At 39.0% G+C, this 26369-nt stretch overlaps 1 protein-coding gene across 2 annotated transcripts in view; it reads right to left on the bottom strand.

The window, feature by feature from the left end:
• LOC118375798 (syntaxin-binding protein 5-like) overlaps positions 1-26369 on the bottom strand; it is a 253656-nt gene that overhangs the window by 69033 nt on the left and 158254 nt on the right. The window contains exons 10-19 of one of the 2 annotated variants that reach the window (XM_052492755.1): positions 23572-23732; positions 22137-22209; positions 19866-20013; positions 19673-19740; positions 19422-19462; positions 14243-14457; positions 12844-12989; positions 12413-12538; positions 7503-7654; positions 2578-2646 (exon numbers count right to left, since the gene is read on the bottom strand). In XM_052492755.1, coding sequence (XP_052348715.1) covers positions 2578-2646; positions 7503-7654; positions 12413-12538; positions 12844-12989; positions 14243-14457; positions 19422-19462; positions 19673-19740; positions 19866-20013; positions 22137-22209; positions 23572-23732 — 1199 coding nt within the window. The remainder of the gene's footprint in view (positions 1-2577; positions 2647-7502; positions 7655-12412; positions 12539-12843; positions 12990-14242; positions 14458-19421; positions 19463-19672; positions 19741-19865; positions 20014-22136; positions 22210-23571; positions 23733-26369) is intronic. The other variant, XM_052492757.1, reaches the window with a different exon arrangement.

Below are 26369 nucleotides of genomic sequence, written 5' to 3'. Positions count from 1 at the left end.
CAGTGCAGTGCCAATTCAGATGGTTAAAATATATGCAGTGCAGTGCCAATTCAGATGGTTAAAATATATGCAGTGCAGTGCCAATTCAGATGGTTAAAATATGCAGTGCAGTGTCCAATTCAGATGGTTAAAATATATGCAGTGCAGTGCCAATTCAGATGGTTAAAATGCAGTGCAGTACAGATGGTTAAAATATATGACAGTGCAGTGCCAATTCAGATGGTTAAAATATATGCAGGTGCAGTGCCAATTCAGATGGTTAAAATATATGCAGTGCAGTGACAGATGGTTAAAATACATGCAGTGCAGTGCCAATTCAGATGGTTAACATATATGCAGTGCAGTGCCAATTCAGATGGTTAACATATATGCAGTGCAGTGCCAATTCAGATGGTTAAAATATATGCAGTGCAGTGCCAATTCAGATGGTTAAAATACATGCAGTGCAGTGCCAATTCAGATGGTTAATATGGTTATATATGCAGTGCAGTGCCAATTCAGATGGTTAAAATATATGCAGTGCAGTGCCAATTCAGATGGTTAAAATATATGCAGTGCAGTGCCAATTCAGATGGTTAACATATATGCAGTGCAGTGCCAATTCAGATGGTTAAAATATATGCAGTGCAGTGCCAATTCAGATGGTTAAAATATATGCAGTGCAGTGCCAATTCAGATGGTTAAAATATATGCAGTGCAGTGCCAATTCAGATGGTTAAAATATATGCAGTGCAGTGCCAATTCAGATGGTTAAAATATATGCAGTGCAGTGCCAATTCAGATGGTTAAAATATATGCAGTGCAGTGCCAATTCAGATGGTTAAAATATATGCAGTGCAGTGCCAATTCAGATGGTTAAAATATATGCAGTGCAGTGCCAATTCAGATGGTTAAAATATATGCAGTGCAGTGCCAATTCAGATGGTTAAAATATATGCAGTGCAGTGCCAATTCAGATGGTTAAAATATATGCAGTGCAGTGCCAATTCAGATGGTTAAAATATATGCAGTGCAGTGCCAAGTCAGATGGTTAAAATATATGCAGTGCAGTGCAAGCCTCATTCAAACAGACAAACACAAATTATAAAGACGGAACAAAGACCTCGTTCGCAGAGTGATGAAGACCGTCTTAAATCTAGTCATGTAGTAAAATCAGAGTGATGAAGATTGTCTTAAATCTAGTCATGTAGTAAAATCAGAGTGATGAAGACTGTCTTAAATCTAGTCATGTAGTAAAATCAGAGTGATGAAGACTGTCTTAAATCTAGTCATGTAGTAAAATCAGAGTGATGAAGATTGTCTTAAATCTAGTCATGTAGTAAAATCAGAGTGATGAAGACTGTCTTAAATCTAGTCATGTAGTAAAATCAGAGTGATGAAGATCGTCTTAAATCTAGTCATGTAGTAAAATCAGAGTGATGAAGACTGTCTTAAATCTAGTCATGTAGTAAAATCAGAGTGATGAAGATTGTCTTAAATCTAGTCATGTAGTAAAATCAGAGTGATGAAGACTGTCTTAAATCTAGTCATGTAGTAAAATCAGAGTGATGAAGATTGTCTTAAATCTAGTCATGTAGTAAAATCAGAGTGATGAAGACTGTCTTAAATCTAGTCATGTAGTAAAATCAGAGTGATGAAGATTGTCTTAAATCTAGTCATGTAGTAAAATCAGAGTGATGAAGACTGTCTTAAATCTAGTCATGTAGTAAAATCAGAGTGATGAAGATTGTCTTAAATCTAGTCATGTAGTAAAATCTAAAAACTCATGTGAAATCTAAACTTGAGTATTTTAGTTAATTAACTCAAATCTTCACAGTCTACCGGTAGCATTTGACCAGCGTCCTCGAATTATGGGCAATGTTGCGTTTCATAAATAAATCACCATAATTTCCCTAGTGTGTTGTATTTCATATTTCAAAAGTACATTGTTATAACTGAGTAACTTTGCTGGGACAAAACTCAGCTGAGAAGTTTTAATTAAATCCATTACTTTGATCAACTGCAGTGGGAAAAAAAAGATGACGTAATTAATCAAATGAATGGTAATTTAAAAATAAATCAGATTAAATTATCTCACAAAGAAGTCGATAATGATCAAAATATTGACTGAGCTATAAAAGGTGCACATAATATTTATAATACAATGTTTGAATGTCTCTGTTATGATTGTAATTTCAAATCACTCATATCTTCTGTGCTTCCTTTTGCAATGTACATACTGTGGCTTGGCTATTTGACATTTAGTCATTTCATAAACGAGATACAAGTCTCTAACGGGACCTTGGCAAAAGGACCTACTATATTGAGATAACTGGACTATTGGGATTTAACATGACACAGGTTCTGATAAAGCTTGTGGCATTTCATTTGATAACGGTTGCGCTGACACCGGGATTTGTCTTTAACTCTTGGGGAGTTGTTTCAGAGCTGTTTCAGTAAAAAATCATTCCAATCATCTCTCCAGTAAGCCCCCTTGCCACTATCCTCTTGTCCCCTTAATTCCTTGTCCCACTTCGTCCCTTCTCCCCTTGTCCCCTTGTCTCCTTGTCTCCTTGCCTTGAGGATCACCTGACTTACTCTGATAGGAATTACGGATCCTTTTCTTGGAATCTGAATAAAAGTGAGACAGGCTGCGCATGCAAAAGTCTTTAGGTAGGTTCACATGCCCAAACCAGCAGCCATAGACACCAAGAGGGAGGAGGAAGAGGAGGAAGAGGAGGAAGAGGAGGAGGGAGAGAGAGAAGAACACATGCCCAAACCAGCAGCCATAGACACCAAGAGGAAGGAGGAAGAGGAGGAAGAGGAGGAAGAGGAGGAGGGAGAGAGAGAAGAACACATGCCCAAACCAGCAGCCATAGACACCAAGAGGAAGGAGGAAGAGGAGGAAGAGGAGGAAGAGGAGGAGGGAGAGAGAGAGAGAAGAACACATGCCCAAACCAGCAGCCATAGACACCAAGAGGAAGGAGGAAGAGGAGGAAGAGGAGGAAGAGGAGGAGGGAGAGAGAGAGAGAAGAACACATGCCCATACCAGCAGCCATAGACACCAAGAGGGAGGGAGGAGGAAGAGGAGGAAGAGGAGGAGGGAGAGAGAGAGAGAGAAGAACACGTGCCCAAACCAGCAGCCATAGACACCAAGAGGGAGGGAGGAGGGAGGAGGGAGGAAGAGGAGGAAGAGGAGGAGGGAGAGAGAGAGAAGAACACATGCCATACCAGCAGCCATAGACACCAAGAGGGATGGAGGAGGGAGGAGGGAGGAAGAGGAGGAAGAGGAGGAGGGAGAGAGAGAGAGAAGAACACATGCCCAAACCAGCAGCCATAGACACCAAGAGGGAGGGAGGAGGAAGAGGAGGAAGAGGAGGAAGAGGAGGAGGGAGAGAGAGAGAAGAACACATGCCCATACCAGCAGCCATAGACACCAAGAGGGAGGGAGGAGGAAGAGGAGGAAGAGGAGGAGGGAGAGAGAGAAGAACACATGCCCATACCAGCAGCCATAGACACCAAGAGGGAGGGAGGAGGGAGGAGGGAGGAAGAGGAGGAAGAGGAGGAGGGAGAGAGAGAGAGAAGAACACATGCCATACCAGCAGCCATAGACACCAAGAGGGAGGAGGAAGAGGAGGAGGAAGAGGAGGAGGGAGAGAGAGAGAAGAACACAAGGCCCAGAGTGAAAAGGAAAGTGAAGGCAAGCAGAAACCCAGCTAGTGTATAGTGGAGAAACCCAGCTAGTGTATAGTGGAGAAACCCAGCTAGTGTATAGTGGAGAAACCCAGCTAGTGTATAGTGGAGAAACCCAGCTTGTGTATAGTGGAGAAACCCAGCTTGTGTATAGTGGAGAAACCCAGTTAGTGTATAGTGGAGAAACCCAGTTAGTGTATAGTGGAGAAACCCAGCTAGTGTATAGTGGAGAAACCCAGTTAGTGTATAGTGGAGAAACCCAGTTAGTGTATAGTGGAGAAACCCAGTTAGTGATAGTGGAGAAACCCAGCTAGTGTATAAAGAAACCCAGTTAGTGTATAGTGGAGAAACCCAGCTAGTGTATAGTGGAGACAACCCAGCTAGTGTATAGTGGAGAAACCCAGTTATATAGTGGAGAAACCCAGCTAGTGTATAGTGGAGAAACCCAGTTAGTGTATAGTGGAGAAACCCAGCTAGTGTATAGTGTAGAAACCCAGTTAGTGTATAGTGGAGAAACCCAGTTAGTGTATAGTGGAGAAACCCAGCTTGTGTATAGTGGAGAAACCCAGTTAGTGTATAGTGGAGAAACCCAGTTAGTGTATAGTGGAGAAACCCAACTAGTGTATAGTGGAGAAACCCAGTTAGTGTATAGTGGAGAAACCCAGCTAGTGTATAGTGGAGAAACCCAGTTAGTGTATAGTGGAGAAACCCAGTTAGTGTATAGTGGAGAAACCCAGTTAGTGTATAGTGGAGAAACCCAGCTAGTGTATAGTGGAGAAACCCAGTTAGTGTATAGTGGAGAAACCCAGTTAGTGTATAGTGGAGAAACCCAGTTAGTGTATAGTGGAGAAACCCAGCTAGTGTATAGTGGAGAAACCCAGTTAGTGTATAGTGGAGAAACCCAGCTAGTGTATAGTGGAGACACCCAGCTAGTGTATAGTGGAGAAACCCAGTTAGTGTATAGTGGAGAAACCCAGCTAGTGTATGTGGAGAAACCCAGTTAGTGTATAGTGGAGAAACCCAGCTTTGTATAGTGTAGAAACCCAGTTAGTGTATAATGGAGAAACCCAGTTAGTGTATAGTGGAGAAACCCAGAGAGTGTTAGTGGAGAAACCCAGCTAGTGTATAGTGGAGAAACCCAGCTAGTGTATAGTGGAGAAACCCAGTTAGTGTATAGTGGAGAAACCCAGCTAGTGTATAGTGGAGAAACCAAGTTAGTGTATAGTGGAGAAACCCAGCTAGTGTATAGTGGAGAAACCCAGCTAGTGTATAGTGGAGAAACCCAGCTAGTGTATAGTGGAGAAACCAAGTTAGTGTATAGTGGAGAAACCCAGCTAGTGTATAGTGGAGAAACCCAGTTAGTGTATAGTGGAGAAACCCAGTTAGTGTATAGTGGAGAAACCCAGCTAGTGTATAGTGGAGAAACCCAGCTAGTGTATAGTGGAGAAACCCAGTTAGTGTATAGTGGAGAAACCCAGCTAGTGTATAGTGGAGAAACCCAGTTAGTGTATAGTGGAGAAACCCAGCTAGTGTATAGTGGAGAAACCCAGTTAGTGTACAGTGGAGAAACCCAGCTAGTGTATGAAATAAAAATAATAAAATAAAATAAAATAAAATCACCCGCAAATAAAATCACCCGCAGGCCAAATTGGGCCTGCGGCCAACAGTTTGGGGAACCCTGGTCTAAGATATGCTAAGAGATGCTTCGGTAGGTCTTATCTAAGAGTAGTGCTCAAGCAAAAGTGACTGAAAGAACCACAACACGCACATGACACCACCGTGGAATGCAGCCGGTCACATGCACCTCACGTGGTTGTTTGTGAATGGTGTTGTGTTTTGTTTCGTTAAAGTATTGTAGTGAGGCAGAGAGGTTAGGAGAAGAGACAGAGGTTAGGAGAAGAGACAGAGGTTAGGAGAAGAGACAGAGGTTAGGAGAAGAGACAGATAGGTTAGGATATGAGAGAGAGGTTAGGAGAAGAGACCGAGAGGTTAGGAGAAGAGACAGAGAGGTTATGAGAAGAGACAGAGAGGTTAGGAGAAGAGACAGAGGTTAGGAGAAGAGACCGAGGTTAGGAGAAGAGACAGAGGTTAGGAGAAGAGACAGAGAGGTTAGGAGAAGAGACAGAGGTTAGGAGAAGAGACAGAGGAGGGAGAAGAGACAGAGAGGTTAGGAGAAGAGACAGAGAGGTTAGGAGAAGAGACGGAGAGGTTAGGAGAAGAGACAGAGAGGTTAGGAGAAGAGACAGAGAGGTTAGGAGAAGAGACGGAGAGGTTAGGAGAAGAGACAGAGAGGTTAGGAGAAGAGACAGAGAGGTTAGGAGAAGAGACGGAGAGGTTAGGAGAAGAGACAGAGAGGTTAGGAGAAGAGACAGAGGGAGGAGAGAGAGAGAAGAACACAGGAGAGAGAGAGACAGAGAGGTTAGGAGAAGAAACAGAGAGGTTAGGAGAAGAGACAGAGAGGTTAGGAGAAGAGACGGAGAGGTTAGTGAGAAGAGACAGAGAGGTTAGGAGAAGAGACAGAGAGGTCGTAGTGGAGAAGAGACGGAGCTAGGTTAAAAGAAGAGACTGAGAGGTTAGGAGAAGAGACAGAGAGGTTAGGAGAAGAGACGGAGAGGTTAGGATTTGAGACTGAGAGGTTAGGAGAAGAGACAGAGACATTAGGAGAAGAGACAGAGAGGTGAGGAGAAGAGACAGAGAGGTGAGGAGAAGAGACAGAGGTTTGGAGAAGAGACAGAGAGATTAGGAGAAGAGAGAGAGGTTAGGAGAAGAGACAGAGAGATTAGGAGAAGAGAGAGAGGTTAGGAGAAGAGACAGAGACGTTAGGAGAAGAGACCGAGAGGTTAGGAGAAGAGACCGAGAGGTTAGGAGAAGAGACAGGGAGGTTAGGAGAAGAGACCGAGAGGTTAGGAGAAGAGACCGAGAGGTTAGGAGAAGAGACAGAGGTTAGGAGAAGAGACAGAGAGGTTAGGAGAAGAGACAGAGAGGTTAGGAGAAGAGACAGAGGTTAGGAGAAGAGACAGAGAGGTTAGGAGAAGAGACCGAGAGGTTAGGAGAAGAGACCGAGAGGTTAGGAGAAGAGACAGAGGTTAGGAGAAGAGACAGAGGTTAGGAGAAGAGACCGAGAGGTTAGGAGAAGAGACAGAGGTTAGGAGAAGAGACAGAGGTTAGGAGAAGAGACAGAGGTTAGGAGAAGAGACCGAGAGGTTTGAGAAGAGACAGAGGTTAGGAGAAGAGACAGAGGTTAGGAGAAGAGACCGAGAGGTTAGGAGAAGAGACAGAGGTTAGGAGAAGAGACAGAGGTTAGGAGAAGAGACAGAGGTTAGGAGAAGAGACAGAGGTTAGGAGAAGAGACAGAGGTTAGGAGAAGAGACAGAGGTTAGGAGAAGAGACCGAGAGGTTAGGAGAAGAGACAGAGAGGTTAGGAGAGGAGACAGAGAGGTTAGGAGAAGAGACAGAGAGGTTAGAAGAGACAGAGAGGTTAGGAGAAGAGACAGAGAGGTTAGGAGAAGAGACAGAAGTTAGGAGAAGAGACAGAAGTTAGGAGAAGAGACAGAGAGGTTAGGAGAAGAGACAGGAAAGAGAAAGAAAGGACAACTGAGATAAGATTAAGACAGAAATGGAGAGTGAGGTCATGACAGATACCAGAAAGATAAAAAGAAAATGGGAGAAGAGAGAGACAGAGAGATGTAGAGAGAGGGAGAAATTATTGACACAGTATGTCTATGTGTGTGAACATACCAGTACATGTGATTACTGTACATTTATTTATTTACACATTGTATTTGTGTTGTGTGTTGTATGTGCGAGGAACACGGGGCGTGTTCCCCTACCTGAGGTGGACTGTCTGTTTTTGCGTGGGGAGTGTGTGAGACGTTGGTAGGGGTCAGCGGCTCCGTACAGGTCCAACGTGCTCACACACATCAGGATGGTCTTCTGAATGTAGTCCACCACCACTAGACCATTGCAGCTCCCAAACGCTAGACTGACACACAGAAACACACACAGAGAGTAGTCGAAAAGAGAGTCTAGTTAGTGTGAATTGGAACGGAGTAACTGAAAGAAAACGAGGTTCTGCACCCATAACCTGAAGAATAGTTCCTATCTAATGTAATGGCCATCTAGCACCTAAAAAGGTATTTTGGCTGTCCCCATAAGATAATCATTTGAAGAACCCCTGTTGGTTCCAGATAGAACCACAAAAGGTGTTTTACATGGAAATGGACTGGTAAACACATAATCAATGAAATGGACTGGTAAACACATAATCAATGAAATGGACTGGTAAACATATAATCAATGAAATGGACTGGTAAACACATAATCAATGAAATGGACTGGTAAACACATAATCAATGAAATGGACAGGTAAACACATAATCAATAAAATGGACTGGTAAACACATAATCAATGAAATGGACTGGTAAACATATAATCAATAAAATGGACTGGTAAACACATAATCAATAAAATGGACTGGTAAACATATAATCAATGAAATGGACTGGTAAACATATAATCAATAAAATGGACTGGTAAACACATAATCAATAAAATGGACTGGTAAACATATAATCAATAAAATGGACTGGTAAACACATAATCAATAAAATGGACTGGTAAACACATAATCAATGAAATGGACTGGTAAACATATAATCAATGAAATGGACTGGTAAACATATAATCAATGAAATGGACTGGTAAACACATAATCAATGAAATGGACTGGTAAACACATAATCAATGAAATGGACTGGTAAACATATAATCAATGAAATGGACTGGTAAACACATAATCAATGAAATGGACTGGTAAACACATAATCAATGAAATGGACTGGTAAACACATAATCAATGAAATGGACTGGTAAACACATAATCAATGAAATGGACTGGTAAACACATAATCAATTAAATGGACTGGTAAACATATCATCAATGAAATGGACTGGTAAACATATCATCAATGAAATGGACTGGTAAACATATAATCAATGAAATGGACTGGTAAACACATAATCAATGAAATGGACTGGTAAACATATCATCAATGAAATGGACTGGTAAACACATAATCAATGAAATGGACTGGTAAACATATAATCAATAAAATGGACTGGTAAACACATAATCAATGAAATGGACTGGTAAACACATAATCAATAAAATGGACTGGTAAACATATAATCAATGAAATGGACTGGTAAACATATAATCAATAAAATGGACTGGTAAACTCATAATCAATAAAATGGACTGGTAAACTCATAATCAATGAAATGGACTGGTAAACATATAATCAATAAAATGGACTGGTAAACATATAATCAATGAAATGGACTGGTAAACATATAATCAATGAAATGGACTGGTAAACATATCATCAATGAAATGGACTGGTAAAAGCATAATCAATTCAATTGATTGGTAAAAGCATAATCAATTAAATGGACTAGTAAACACATAATCAATTAAATTGATTGGTAAAACATCCCCTTGCATGATTTCCTGTATTGTGCCAATAACAACCTTGTTCCTTCTGTATTACTGTAGGAAGACATGTCAACACTTGACTCCCAGAAACATATGTACAGTGGGGCAAAAAAAGTATTCAGTCAGCCACCAATTGTGCAAGTTCTCCCACTTAAAAAGATGAGAGAGGTCTGTAATTTTCATCATAGGTACACTTCAACTATGACAGACAAAATGAAAATCACATTGTAGGATTTTTTATGAATTTATTTGCAAATTATGGTGGAAAATAAGTATTTGGTCACCTACAAACAAGCAAGATTTCTGGCTCTCACAGACCTGTAACAACTTCTTTAAGAGGCTCCTCTGTCCTCCACTCGTTACCTGTATTAATGGCACCTGTTTGAACTTGTCATCCGTATAAAAGACACCTGTCCACAACCTCAAACAGTCACACTCATACTCCACTATGGCCAAGACCAAAGTACTGTCAAAGGACACCAGAAACTAAATTGTAGACCTGCACCAGGCTGGGAAGACTGAATCTGCAATAGGTAAGCAGCTTGGTTTGAAGAAATCAACTGTGGGAGCAATTATTAGGAAATGGAAGACATACAAGACCACTGATAATCTCCCTCGATCTGGGGCTCCACGCAAGATCCCAGAACCACACGGGGGGACCTAGTGAATGACCCGCAGAGAGCTGGGACCAAAGTAACAAAGCCTACCATCAGTAACACACTACGCCGGCAGGGACTCAAATCCTGCAGTGCCAGACGTGTCCCCCTGCTTAAGCCAGTACATGTCCAGGCCCGTCTGAAGTTTGCTAGAGAGCATTTGGATGATCCAAAAGAAGAAGATTGGGAGAATGTCAGAAGGTCAGATGAAACCAAAATAGAACTTTTGGGTAAAAACTCAACTCGTCGTGTTTGGAGGACAAAGAATGCTGAGTTGCAGCCAAAGAACACCATACCTACTGTGAAGCATGGGGGTGGAAACATCATACTTTGGGGCTGTTTTTCTGCAAAGGGACAAGGACGACTGATCCGTGCAAAGGAAAGAATGAATGGGGCCATGTATCGTGAGATTTTGAGTGAAAACCTCCTTCCATCAGCAAGGGCATTGAAGATGAAACGTGGCTGGGTCTTTCAGCATGACAATGATCCCAAACACACCGTGGTTAGAGCCTAGTAACCGGGGTTGCAACAAAAGGTACAAATCTGTGGCCCCTGAACAGGCAGTTAACCCACTGTTCCCAGGCCGAAAAATAAGAATATGTTCATTTGCCTGGTTAAATAAAGGTAAAATGAAAAAAAAAAAAAAAATGAAAAATCCCAAACACACCGTGGCTTCGTAAGTTTCAAGGCCTAGCCAGTCTCCAGATCTCAACCCCATAGAAAATCTTTGGAGGGAGTTGAAAGTCCGTGTTGCCCAGCAACAGCTCCAAAACATCACTGCTCTAGAGGAGATCTGCATGGAGGAATGGGCCAAAATACCAGCAACAGTGTGTGAAAACCTTGTGAAGACTTACAGAAAACGTTTGACCTCTGTCATGGCCAACAAAGGGTATATAACAAAGTATTGAGAAACTTTTGTTATTGACCAAATACTTATTTTCCACCATAATTTGCAAATAAATTCATTAAAAATCCTACAATGTGATTTTCTCGATTTATTTCCCCTCATTTTGTCTGTCATAGTTGAAGTGTACCTATGATGAAAATTACCGGCCTGTCTCATCTTTTTAAGTGGGAGAACTTGCACAATTGGTGGCTGACTAAATACTTTTTTGCCCCACTGTATGAAACATACATATATTGATTCCAATGTCAACTCTAGAACATCACTTTAGATTGTAGCTCAATATACTGAGACATAACCCCAGTGTATGTACTGCTTCGTTCCTACCAAGTGGTATGCAGATGTAGAGACATAACCCCAGTGTATGTGGTATGCAGATGTAGAGACATAACCCCAGTGTATGTGGTATGCAGATGTAGAGACATAACCCCAGTGTATGTGGTATGCAGATGTAGAGACATAACCCCAGTGTATATACCGCTTCGTTCCTACCAAGTGGTATGCAGATGTAGAGACATAACCCCAGTGTATGTGGTATGCAGATGTAGAGACATAACCCCAGTGTATGTGGTATGCAGATGTAGAGACATAACCCCAGTGTATGTGGTATGCAGATGTAGAGACATAACCCCAGTGTATGTGGTATGCAGATGTAGAGACATAACCCCAGTGTATGTGGTATGCAGATGTAGAGACATAACCCCAGTGTATGTGGTATGCAGATGTAGAGACATAACCCCAGTGTATGTGGTATGCAGATGTAGAGACATAACCCCAGTGTATGTGTAGGGGTGAAAACCTACAGTACCAGTGCCAAGACAGTATACAGAACAAACTAAAATCCACTTTAACGAATGAATAGCTTCAGGGGAGCACGGTTAGAGACCTTGTCTGTGTATGCCTCCAGCACTGTAGACTCTTGATTTTTTTTTTTTCAAAGAGCTGCGAATGTATCAACTTTTTGGACCAAACTCTGGAAAACAGAAGCTTGTTAATGGCCTTGAGGCTTTTCTATTGATTAACTGTAGAGAAGCAGCCAAGGAGGCATCACAGTTTCTCTCCTCTGTCAAAACAGCCTCTTTTCCCAGAAAACCAGACACGTTTTTTTTTCAAAACTTTTTTTGAATCATGTTTCACCGATTAGAGTTTCCTTCTGCTACTGTTAAATTATAGATGAGTGGGTGAAATTAAATATGTATTGGTGTATTTAGGCGTATGCTTTATTCAATTTATTAGAAAATAGCTGCTGGGATGATGAATAAAGAGGAAAAGAGGGACTGAGGGACAGAGACAGAGAGGGACAGAGACAGAGAGGGACAGAGACAGAGAGGGACAGAGACAGAGAGGGACAGAGAGAGAGAGGGACAGAGACAGAGAGGGACAGAGAGAGAGGAGAGGAGAGGAAGAGAGGAGTGGAAGAGGGGAGAGGAGAGGAGGGGAAGAGAGGAGTGGAAGAGGGGAGAGGAGAGGAGGGGAAGAGAGGAGAGGAGAGGAGAGGAGAGGGAGGAGAGGAGAGGAGAGGAGAGGAGAGGAGAGAGGAGAGGAGAGGAGAGGAGAGGAGAGGAGAGGAGAGGAGAAAAGTGTGTGAGTGGAAAAACAGTGTTAGGGGAGAGATGGATGGTGTGAGTGTGGAAGTGAGAAGTAGAAAGGGTTTAGAGACACACAGAGAGCCATGAGTCACTCACAGGCCATAGGCAGAGTTGATATCCAGGCTGGTGATCTGCTGGGGGGGCTCTCTATCCACCCACTGTAGCTGCATTACCAACTCAGCCTGGTACCCCGGGGGCATGCGCACTGGACGACTCTTTACCCTGACATACAGAGAGGGGGGCGGGGGGGTTGAGGGGAAAGACAGTTTGAAAGTTATTGTAGAGGAGAAGGAGAGTTTTGCCGATAACAATTCTACCCTGTTGAGGTGTCTGACAGAGACACCTTGGTAGACCCTGTTAAGGTGTCTGACAGGGACACCTTGGTAGACCCTGTTGAGGTGTCTGATAGCGACACCTTGGTGACCCTGTTGAGGTGTCTGACAGAGACACCTTGGTAGACCCTGTTGAGGTGTCCGACAGAGACACCTTGGTAGACCCTGTTGAGGTGTATGACAAAAGTGACTCACTTGCGGTAGTGGAGGCTGTCTTGTGAGCCGTTGCTGGGGCTACCGGGCATCTGGGGGGAGTGGGAACTGGGGTCTGAGAAACACGGGTCTGTCTCTGACAGGGAGATGACGTCCTCTGAATCAAACTGCAGACGCACTTCCAGTGACTGTGGATTAGATTAGATGATATTAGATATATTATCCTGCCACAGGGTGAAAGTTGTGTGGTGCATCAAAAGACAAAAAGACAATACAAATTCATAAATACTGTAGTAAAAAAAGAGTAGAATATACTATAGTAATTACTGTAGTATTTTGCAGACTGTAAAACACTGTAGTGTTTTGTGGACTATGGTATACTGCAGTATTTACTGTGGTATTTTGCAGGCTGTAGTATACTGTAGTATTTTGCAGGCTGTAGTATACTGTAGTATTTACTGTATTATTTTGCAGACTGTAGTATACTGTAGTATTTACAGTAGTGTTTTGTGGATACTACTGTAGTATTTACTGTAGTGTTTTTGCAGACTGCAGTATACTGTAGTATTTACTCTAGTGTTTCTGGGGACTGTAGTATACTGTATTATTGACTATAGTGTTTTGTGGATATTACTGTAGTATTTACTGTAGTGTTTTTGCAGACTGCAGTATACTGTAGTATTTACTCTAGTGTTTCTGGGGACTGTAGTATACTGTAGTATTGACTATAGTGTTTTGTGGATATTACTGTAGTATTTACTGTAGTGTTTTGCAGACTGCAGTATACTGTAGTATTTACTCTAGTGTTTCTGGGGACTGTAGTATACTGTATTATTGACTATAGTGTTTTGTGGATATTACTGTAGTATTTACTGTAGTGTTTTGCAGACTGCAGTATACTGTAGTATTTACTCTAGTGTTTCTGGGGTACTACTTGACTATAGTGTTTTGGATATTACTGTAGTATTTGTTTTCATTTGTTATCTTTTGTTATCTTTGACATTGAAGTGTGGGGGGTTCTCCTTGAGAAAACCTACTGAACAAGACGCTAAAATAGGAAATTTTCCATAACCTGTTGGTAGGTAGGACTGGGCTCTGAACAGAGAGAGAAACGTAGGTCTCTCACTTACAGGTGACACAAATTGGGATATTGGGGAGGGGAAGGCCTAGGGTATATGCAAATTAGAATACTGTAGTACTACTGTAGTACTACCTATAAATAAACAAGTGTGCGGACTGAACTGTTTTTGCAGAAATTTCTGTAGTATTTAATACAGAGTTTTTGTGTGGATAATACTGTAGTATTTACTACAGAGTTTTTGTGTGGATAATACTGTAGTATTTACTACAGAGTTTTTGTGTGGATAATACTGTAGTATTGTAGTTGAATCAGCTGTACTGACTGGGGAAGCGTGTTGGGAAACATCTCTCATCCACTCACCACTATCTCTGCGTTGGCGTCGTTTTTGCTGAAGCGGTAGAGGATGACGTGGGCAGAGATGCCCACCACACAGAAGAGACGGCTCTGCGGGCACCAGCGGACCATCTGAATGGCGTAAGGGTCCTCCTCTACCTGCTCGACCGCCCGGCCATCACCCGCATTGGGGTTCTCAAACACCTTAGACGTCTTCAGCTTGTACAGCATCTGCAGCGTAACTGGTCACACAAAAAGTCTAGTTTATAAATGCAAAAAATGTAGTTCTTATGTAATTACAATCAGTGTTCTTGATAAGAATTAAAGAAGTGTTAGTATTGATGATAATATAGTAGTGGTAGTATTGCAGGGTATTGTCGATACTATAGTAGCGTTAGTATTGTTGAGTATTGTTGATAATATATTAGTGGTAGCATTGAAGCAAATATAGCGGCATTAGTATTGTTGAGTATTGTTTATAATATAGTAGCGCCAGTATTGATGATAATATAGCAGCATTACTACTGCTGAGTATTGTTCATAATATAGCAGTGTTAGTATTGCTGAGTATTGTTCATAATATAGTAGTGCTGGTATGATGATAATATAGCAGTGTTAGTATGATTAAGTATTGTTTGTAATATAGTAGGGTTAGTATTGACGATAATGTTAGTATCGTTGACACCGTAGTAGGGTTGTTGAGTATTGCCAATGATATAGTATTGTTGAGCATTGTTTATAATATAGTAGTGTCGATACTATATCAGTGCTAGCATTGCCGAGTATTGTTTATGATATAGTATTGTCGAGTATTGTTGAGCATTTTTCATAGCACAGCAGTGTTAGCATTGTTGAGTAGTTTTGCAAATATAGTAGTGCTCGGATTGTTGATACCACAGTGGTGTTAGTATTGTAGAGTATTGTCGATAATAAAGTAGCGTTAGTACCATAGAGTATTGTCAATAATATAGTAGTGCTAGTATTGTAGAGTATTGTCAATAATATAGTTGTGCTAGTATTGTGGAGCATGGTTGATAATATTAGTATTGTAGAGTATTGTTGCTAACATTGTAGTGCTGGTATTGTGGAGTATTGTAGATAATATAGTAGTGCTAGTATTGATGATAATATAGCAGTGTTGATATTGCTGAGTATTGTTCACAATAGTATTGTTGAGTATTGGCGACAATATGGTTATTGTTGATAACATAGTTTTGCTGATAATATAGTAATGTTGAATACTGGTGATAATATAGTATTGTTGAATACTGGTGATAATATAGTATTGTTGAATACTGGTGATAATATAGTATTGTTGAATACTGGTGATAATATAGTATTGTTGAATACTGGTGATAATATAGTATTGTTGAATACTGGTGATAATATAGTATTGTTGATACTGTAGTATTATTGATACTGTAGTATTGATCATTTGACCTTTATTTAACTAGGCAAGTCAGTTAAGAACACATTCTTATTTTCAATGACGGCCTAGTGGCCTGTTCAGGGGCAGAACGACAGATTTGTCGTACCTTGTCAGCTCGGGGACCTTTCGGTTACTAGTCCAACGCTCTAACCACTAGGCTACCTGATGCCCCAGTGTTGATGTGTAATCTGCAGAGTGTTGATGTGTAATAATGTAGTATTGTTGAATATGGGCGCCAATATAGTATTGTTGATAATATAGTATTGTTGAATATGGGCACCAATATAGTATTGTTTATAATATAGTATTGTTGATACAGTAGTATTGTTGATAATATAGTATTATCGATAATATAGTATTGTTGAATATTGTTGATAATATAGTATTGTTGGATATTGTTGATAATATATTATTGTTGATAATATAGTATTGTTGAATATGGTTGATAATATAGTATTGTTGATAATATAGTATCGTTGAATATTGTTGGTAATATAGTATTGTTGATAATATAGTATTGCTGAATATTGTTGATAATATAGTATTGTTGATAATATAGTATTGTTGATACTGTAGTATTGTTTATAATATAATATTGTGAATAATATAGCATTGTTGAATATTGTTGATAATATAGTATTGTTGATAATATAGTATTGTTGAATATTGTTCATAATATAGTATTGTTGATAATATAGTATTGTTGATACTGTAGTATTGTTGATACTGTAGTATTGTTGATAATATAACAGTGTCGATAATATAGTATTGTTGATCATATAGTATCGTTGAGTATTGTCAATAAAAATAGTATTGCCGATACTATAGTATTGTTGATAATATAGTATTGTTGAATATTGTTGATAACACAGTATAAACAATACTATAGTATCGCCAATATTCAACAATAACATTATCAACAATAATATATTATCGTTGAATATTGTTGATACTATAGTATTGTTGATAATATAATATTGTTGATAATATAGTATTGTTGATAATATAGTATTGTTGATAATATAGTATTATCGATAATATAGTATTATTGATAATATAGTATTGTTGATAAGGTAGTATTGTTGATAATATAGTATTGTCGATATATAGTATTGTTGAATATTGTTGATAATATAGTATTGTTGAATATTGTAGATAATATAGTATTGTTGATAATATAGTATTGTTTATAATATAGTATTGTTGATACAGTAGTATTGTTGATAATATAGTATTGTCGATAATATAGTATTGTTGAATATTGTTGATAATATAGTATTGTTGAATATTGTTGATAATATAGTATTGTTGATAATATAGTATTGCAGATAATATAGTATTGTTGATACTGTAGTATTGTTGATAATATAACATTGTCGATACTATAGTATTGTTGATAATATAGCATTGTTGATAATATAGTATTGTTGATAATATAGTATTGTCGATAATATAGTATTGTTGATAATATAGCATTGTTGATAATATAGCATTGTTGGTAATATAGTATTGTCGATAATATAGTATTGTTGATAATATAGTATTGTTGATAATATAGTATTGTTGATAATATAGTATTGTTGATAATATAGTATTGTTGATACTGTAGTATTGTCGATAATATAGTATTGTTGAATATTGTTGATAATATAGTATTGTTGAATATTGTTGATAATATAGTATTGTTGATAATATAGTATTGTTGATAATATAGTATTGTTGATACTGTAGTATTGTCGATAATATAGTATTGTTGAATATTGTTGATAATATAGTATTGTTGATAATATAGTATTGTTGATAATATAGCATTGTTGATAATATAGCATTGTTGATAATATAGTAGTGTTGATAATATAGTATTGTTGATACTGTAGTATTGTTGATAATATAGTATTGTTGAAACTGTAGTATTGTTGATAATATAGTATTGTTGATACTGTAGTATTGTTGATAATATAGTATTGTTGATAATATAGTATTGTTGATACTGTAGTATTGTTGATAATATAGCATTGTTGATAATATAGCATTGTTGATAATATAGTATTGTTGATACTGTAGTACTGTTGATAATATAGTATTGTTGATACTGTAGTATTGTCGATAATATAGTATTGTTGATACTGTAGTATTGTTGATAATATAGTATTGTTGATACTGTAGTATTGTCGATAATATAGTATTGTTGATAATATAGTATTGTTGATAATATAGTATTGTTGATACTGTAGTATTGTTGATAATATAGTATTGTTGATACTGTAGTATTGTTGATACTGTAGTATTGTTGATAATATAGTATTGTTGATACTGTAGTATTGTTGATAATATAGTATTGTTGATAATATAGCATTGTTGATACTGTAGTATTGTTGATAATATAGTATTGTTGATAGTATAGTATTGTTGATAATATAGTAGTGTTGATACTGTAGTATTGTTGATACTGTAGTATTGTTGATAATATAGTATTGTTGATAATATAGTATTGTTGATACTGTAGTATTGTTGATAATATAGTATTGTTGATACTGTAGTATTGTTGATAATATAGTATTGTTGATACTGTAGTATTGTTGATAATATAGTATTGTTGATAATGTAGTATTGTTGATAATATAGTATTGTTGATACTATAGTATTTTTGATAATATAGCATTGTTGATACTGTAGTATTGTTGATAATATAGTATTGTTGATAATATAGTATTGTTGATACTGTAGTATTGTTGATAATATAGTATTGTTGATACTGTAGTATTGTTGATAATATAGTATTGTTGATACTGTAGTATTGTTGATAATATAGTATTGTTGATAATATAGTATTGTTGATAATATAGCATTGTTGATACTGTAGTATTGTTGATAATATAGTATTGTTGATAATATAGTAGTGTTGATCGTATAGTATTGTTGATAATATAGTAGTGTTGATACTGTAGTATTGTTGATACTGTAGTATTGTTGATAATATAGTATTGTTGATAATATAGCATTGTTGATACTGTAGTATTGTCGATAATATAGTATTGTTGATAGTATTGTTGATAATATAGTATTGTTGATAATATAGTATTGTTGATACTGTAGTGTTGTTGATAATATAGTATTGTTGATACTGTAGTATTGTTGATAATATAGTATTGTTCATAGTATTGTTGATAATATAGTAGTGTTGGTAATATAGTATTGTTGATAGTATTGTTGATAATATAGTATTGTTGGTAATATAGTATTGTTGATACTGTAGTATTGTTGATAGTATTGTTGATAGTATTGTTGATAATATAATAGTGTTAGTATTGTAACAGAAGAAAGGAAGGGAGAGAGTGAACTTACTGGCAGATGTTGATACTATAGTATTGTTGATAGTATTGTTGATAATATAGTATTGTTGATACTGTAGTATTGTTGATAGTATTGTTGATAATATAGTAGTGTTAGTATTGTAACAGAAGAAAGGAAGGGAGAGAGTGAACTTACTGGCAGATGTTGATAATATAGTATTGTTGATAGTATTGTTGATAATATAGTATTGTTGATACTGTAGTATTGTTGATAGTATTGTTGGTAATATAGTAGTGTTAGTATTGTAACAGAAGAAAGGAAGGGAGAGAGTGAACTTACTGGCAGATGTTGATAATATAGTATTGTTGATAGTATTGTTGATAATATAGTATTGTTGATACTGTAGTATTGTTGATAGTATTGTTGGTAATATAGTAGTGTTAGTATTGTAACAGAAGAAAGGAAGGGAGAGAGTGAACTTACTGGCAGATGCATCCCAAAACTTTACGGTCCCATCTGCGTGTCTGCATAGAGAATAAAAGACGGGGGCAAAGGTCAAGAGAACAGTCCGCGTCCAATCCTGAATGAGACACTGCTTTTATCAACAACAAACACAAAGGGGAGCAGAGGAAAACTTTATTACTGCCTGTCTGAATGAATGGAACCAGCCGCTGCGTGTTAGTTCACACACTTTGACAACAACGTCTCCAACAGTACGGAACCCACTGACTCACCCTGTGACGATAACCTCTGGGTAGGTCTGTGAGCCTAATGTCCACGTACCGCCAGTCACTGGCCACTCCTGTCAGGAATAAGACAGATCAATAGACTGAAAAGTTCCCGAACGGAAATTAGCTTTTTCTGTTGTTGTTCGCTTTAGCATGACTTTGTCATTGTCTGACCTATGACCCATGACCTGTAGCGTACCTTGTGGCTGTAGCCGGTCTTCTTCTGCTTGGCTCCTACGGAGTAGAGGACTGGGATGATATCCGGGGGGCACTCGGCGAAGTAGGCTGTACAGGTGACAGGAGACTCGTGGATGTTCATGGGGTAGGGGTTCTCAAAGATGGGGAAACTTGCAACAGGAGAGGGGAAAGAAAAATTATATCATGTGCATGTTGAGTTCTCACAGGGAAGTACGTGTGTGTGTGTGTGTGTGTGTGTGTGTGTGTGTGTGTGTGTGTGTGTGTGTGTGTGTGTGTGTGTGTGTGTGTGTGTGTGTGTGTGTGTGTGTGTGTGTGCGTGCGTGCGTGCGTGCGTGCGTGCGTGCGTGCGTGCGTGCGTGTGTGACTGCTACAGAACGGTATCACCGACATTTTTGAAATGACAAATTACCCAAAGGTCCAAAAATGTTCTAACTGTGAGTAGTGTAGTTTGTGGATATCCAATGGGCATCTGATGCATATTTCAACCTTTTGGTGGTAGCAGAGCAGAACACCACCCAAGACTCCACTCCAATACATTCCCTGCAGCTAATTGTCCAAGCACTATTCCATATCAACGCTGTAATTATGTAAACACAGGGTCATAAAACTGTGGAGGAATAGTTTAGATCTCCATGCCTTTTCTTCATCTCCCTCCCTCAGTGTTGATGTGTAATTTGCAGTTTTACGTGGTAGGATGCTGTCTGGGACTATTATAGTTTTATGTGGTAGGATGCAGTCTGGGACTATTATAGTTTTATGTGGTAGGATGCTGTCTGGGACTATTATAGTTTTATGTGGTAGGATGCTGTCTATTATAGTTTTATGTGGTAGGATGCTGTCTATTATAGTTTTATGTGGCAGGATGCTGTCTGGGACTAATATAGTTTTATGTGGTAGGATGCTGTCTGGGACTATATAGTTTTACGGGACTGTCTGGGACTATTATAGTTTTATAGTTTTTTTATGTGGTAGGATGCTGTCTGGGACTATTATAGTTTTATGTGGTAGGATGCTGTCTGGGACTATTATAGTTTTATGTGGTAGGATGCTGTCTGGGACTACTATAGTTTTTTATGTGGTAGGATGCTGTCTGGGACTACTATAGTTTTATGTGGTAGGATGCTGTCTGGGACTACTATAGTTTTGTCTGGGACTACTATAGTTTTATGTGTAGGATGCTGTCTGGGACTACTATAGTTTTATGTTTTATGTGTAGGATGCTGTCTGGGACTAATACTATAGGATGCTGTCTGGGACTAGTTTTATGTGGTAGGATGCTGTCTGGGACTATTATAGTTTTATGTGGTAGGATGCTGTCTGGGACTAATATAGTTTTATGTGGTAGGATGCTAGTTTTATGTGGTAGGATGCTGTCTGGGACTATTATAGTTTTATGTGGTAGGATGCTGTCTGGGACTATATAGTTTTATGTGGTAGGATGCTGTCTGGGACTATTATAGTTTTATGTGGTAGGATGCTGTCTGGGACTACTATAGTTTTATGTGGTAGGATGCTGTCTGGGACTATTATAGTTTTATGTGGTAGGATGCTGTCTGGGACTACTATAGTTTTATGTGGTAGGATGCTGTCTGGGACTACTATAGTTTTATGTGGTAGGATGCTGTCTGGGACTATTATAGTTTTATGTGGTAGGATGCTGTCTGGGACTATATAGTTTTATGTGGTAGGATGCTGTCTGGGACTATTATAGTTTTATGTGGTAGGATGCTGTCTGGGACTAATATAGTTGTGATGTGGTAGGATGCTGTCTGGGACTATTATAGTTTTATGTGGTAGGATGCTGTCTGTGACTATTGTAGTTTTATGTGGTAGGATGCTGTCTGTGACTATTATAGTTTTATGTGGTAGGATGCTGTCTGGGACCAATATAGGTGTGATGTGTTGATAGAGGAGTGTTATTCCCCCTGGCGATGTCTAACATTTGGCCTGACGGTGTCACCTAGACAGCTGTGAGAAGACTGAGTCATATCCAGTCACATCAGGAGTTGACAGCCTGGTTTCCTCTGGACCACAGCAGCAGCAGCAGCCTGTGTGTGTGTGTGTGTGTGTGTGTGTGTGTGTGTGTGTGTGTGTGTGTGTGTGTGTGTGTGTGTGTGTGTGTGTGTGTGTGTGTGTGTGTGTGTGTGTGTGTGTGTGTGTGTGTGTGTGTGTGTGTGTGTGTGTGTGTGTGTGTGTGTGTGTGGGGGTGTGTGTGTGTGTGTGTGTGTGTGTGGGGGGGTGTGTGTGTGTGTGTGTGTGTGTGTGAACATACTTGCTCTGTGTCAGATCAACCATGATAAAGTCCTTTTCTAGAAGCAGCACCACCGCATACGGATCCTGGATCTCTGTAGACAGTAACACAGAAAACCAATACATTAACTATACAGAAATATACTGTATGTTTCTATATCTAACACAGAGAACCAATACATTAACTATACAGAAATATACTGTATGTTTCTATATCTAACACAGAGAACCAATACATTAACTATACAGAAATATACTGTATGTTTCTATATCTAACACAGAGAACCAATACATTAACTATACAGAAATATACTGTATGTTTCTATATCTAACACAGAAAACCAATACATTAACTATACAAAAATATACTGTATGTTTCTATATCTAACACAGAGAACCAATACATTAACTATACAGAAATATACTGTATGTTTCTATATCTAACACAGAAAACCAATACATTAACTATACAGAAATATACTGTATGTTTCTATATCTAACACAGAAAACCAATACATTAACTATACAGAAATATACTGTATGTTTCTATATCTAACACAGAAAACCAATACATTAACTATACAAAAATATACTGTATGTTTCTATATCTAACACAGAGAACCAATACATTAACTATACAGAAATATACTGTATGTTTCTATATCTAACACAGAAAACCAATACATTAACTATACAGAAATATACTGTATGTTTCTATATCTAACACAGAAAACCAATACATTAACTATACAGAAATATACTGTATGTTTCTATATCTAACACAGAAAACCAATACATTAACTATACAGAAATATACTGTATGTTTCTATATCTAACACAGAGAACCAATACATTAACTATACAGAAATATACTGTATGTTTCTATATCTAACACAGAGAACCAATACATTAACTATACAGAAATATACTGTATGTTTCTATATCTAACACAGAGAACCAATACATTAACTACACAGAAATATACTGTATGTTTCTATATCTAACACAGAGAACAAATACATTAACTATACAGGAATATACTGTATGTTTCTATATCTAACACAGAGAACCAATACATTAACTACATAGGAATATACTGTATGTTTCTATATCTAACACAGAGAACCAATACATTAACTATACAGAAATATACTGTATGTTTCTATATCTAACACAGAGAACCAATACATTAACTACACAGGAATATACTGTATGTTTCTATATCTAACACAGAGACCATATACATTAACTACACAGAAATATACTGTATGTTTCTATATCTAACACAGAAAACCAATACATTAACTATACAGGAAGGAAAATTAAATATACTGTATGTTTCTATATCCAACACAGAGTAACATATGTGTGTATTTGATGTAGGGAGGGAGGGAAAGAGAGAGAGATTTGACTTCATCCTTCAAACCCCAGCGAATGACCATGGCCCCTCAACTCACTGTTGGAGTATGGGGTGTCACAGAGCACCAGGAACTCTACGATAGGGTGGTCCATCTCCAGCACCGTAATGGTCTTGCCATGCATGATGGTCAGGGTGGGCCTCCGTCCCCCAGCCTTGTCATATGACAGACCCCCAGAGAAGATGACATAGGGCTCGTTGCTGTGGAAACAGAGAAGATGACGTAGAGCTCACTGCTGAAACAGAAACAGACTCTGTTCCAGTCTAAAGTGTCTGTCTCTGTCTCAGTCTAAAGTGTCTGTCTTCGTCCCAGTCTAAAGTGTCTGTCTCCGTCCCAGTCTAAAGTGTCTGTCTCTGTCCCAGCCTAAAGTGTCTGTCTCTGTCCCAGTCTAACGTGTCTGTCTCTGTCCCAGTCTAAAGTGCTTGTCTCTGTCCGTCCCAGTCTAAAGTGTCTGTCTCTGTCCCAGTCTAAAGTGTCTGTCTCTGTCCCAGTCTAAAGTGTCTGTCTCTGTCCCAGTCTAAAGTGTCTGTCTCCGTCCCAGTCTAAAGTGTCTGTCTCTGTCCCAGCCTAAAGTGTCTGTCTCTGTCCCAGTCTAACGTGTCTGTCTCTGTCCCAGTCTAAAGTGCTTGTCTCTGTCCGTCCCAGTCTAAAGTGTCTGTCTCCGTCCCAGTCTAAAGTGTCTGTCTCTGTCCCAGTCTAAAGTGTCTGTCTCTGTCCCAGTCTAACGTGTCTGTCTCTGTCCCAGTCTAAAGTGCTTGTCTCTGTCCGTCCCAGTCTAAAGTGTCTGTCTCTGTCCCAGTCTAAAGTGTCTGTCTCTGTCCCAGTCTAAAGAGTCTGTCTCTGTCCCAGTCTAAAGTGCCTGTCTCTGTCCAAGTCTAAAGCATCTGTCTCTGTCCCAGTACTTGACTCACATTTGCTTAATTTGCTTTACTATACAGTTGAAATCAGAAGTTTACATACACTTAGGTTGGTGTCATTAAAACTTGTTTTTCAACCACTCCACACATTTCTTGTTAACAAACGATAGTTTTGGCAAGTCGGTAAGGACATCTACTTTATGAACGTCTGTAACAGCGTTCTTCGTTTGTCTAAAGAGAGTCGGACCGAAATGCAGCGTGGTGGTTACTCATGTCTTCAATGAAACTATGACGATACATGAAATAACGTAATAAATACAAAAACAACAAACGGAACGTGAAACCTAATTACAGCCTATCTGGTGAAACGACACAGAGACAGGAACAATCACCCACGAAATACACAGTGAAACCCCGGCTACCTAAATACGGTTCCCCATCAGAGACAACAAGAATCACCTGACTCTGATTGAGAACCGCCTCAGGCAGCCAAGCCTAAACTAGACACATCCCTAATCAACACCAATCCCAATGCCTACAAAACCCCCAATAAGACAACACAATAAATCCATGTCACACCCTGGCCTGAACAAATAATTAAGGAAAACACAAAATACTATGACCAAGGCTTGACAATGACACAAGTAATTATTCTAACAATTGTTTACAGACAGATTATTTAACTTATAATTCACTGTATCACCATTCCAGTGGGTCAGACGTTTACATCCACTAAGTTGGCTGCCTTTAAACAGCTTGGAAAACTACAGAAAATGATTTCATGGCTTTAGCAGCTTCTGATAGGCTAATGGACATAATTTGAGTCAATTGGAGGTGGACCTGCGGATGTATTTCAAGGCCTTCCTTCAAACTCAGGGCCTCTTTGCTTGACATCATGGGAAAATCAAAAGAAATCAAGCCAAGACCTCAGAAAAAAACTGTAGACCTCCACAAGTCTGGGTCATCCTTGGAAGCAATTTACAAACGCCTGAAGGTACCACGTTCATCTGTACAAACAATAGTACGCAAGTATAAACACCATGGGACCACACAGCCGTCATACCAATAAGGAAGGAGCAGCGTTCTGTCGCCTAGAGATGAACGTACTTCGGTGCGAAAAGTGCAAATCAATCCCAGACCAACAGCAAAGGACCTTGTAAAGATGCTGGAGGAAACAGGTACAAAAGTATCTATATCCACAGTAAAACGAGTCCTATATAGACATAACCTGAAAGGCCACTCAGCAAGGAGAGGCCATTGCTCCAAAACCACCATTAAAAAAGCCAGACTACGGTTTGCAACTGCACATGGGGACAAAGATCGTACTTTTTGGAGAAATGTCCTCTGGTCTGATGAAACAAAAACTCTTTGGCCAGAAAGACCATTGTTATGTTTGGAGGAAAAAAGGGGGATGCTTGCAAGCCGAAGAATACCATCCCAACTGTGAAGCACGGGGGTGGCAGAATCATGTTGTGGGGGTGCTTTGCTGCAGGAGGGACTGGTGCACTTCACAAAATAGATGGCATCATGTATTGGGAACATTATGTGGATATATTGAAGCAACATCTCAAGACATCAGTCAGGAAGTTAAAGCTTGGTCACAAATGGGTCTTCCAAATGGACAATGACCCCAAGCATACTTCCAAAGTTGTGGCAAAATGGCTTAAGGACAACAAAGTCAAGGTATTGGAGTGGCCATCACAAAGCCCTGACCTCAATCCTACAGAAAATGTGTGGGCAGAACTGAAAAAGAGTGTGTGACCAAGTATGCCCATAAACCTGACTCAGTTACACCAGCTCTGTCAAGAGGAATGGGACAAAATTCACCCAACTTATTGTGGGAAGCTTGTTGAGAGTGTCATGATGTTGCCCTCTTTGGGTACAGCGAGTACCATCCCACTCTCTCTGTCTCCTAAAACTAGGTTGCTGTGGTCAGAGAGGTTGTAAATTCCTGGAGGAGATGATCTCCTCATGGCCACA

This window comes from Oncorhynchus keta, chromosome 34, assembly GCF_023373465.1.
Source record: "Oncorhynchus keta strain PuntledgeMale-10-30-2019 chromosome 34, Oket_V2, whole genome shotgun sequence".
Lineage (NCBI taxonomy): Eukaryota > Metazoa > Chordata > Actinopteri > Salmoniformes > Salmonidae > Oncorhynchus > Oncorhynchus keta.
Note: the sequence above shows the minus strand (reverse complement) of the source record. Positions and strands in the feature narration are given on the sequence as shown.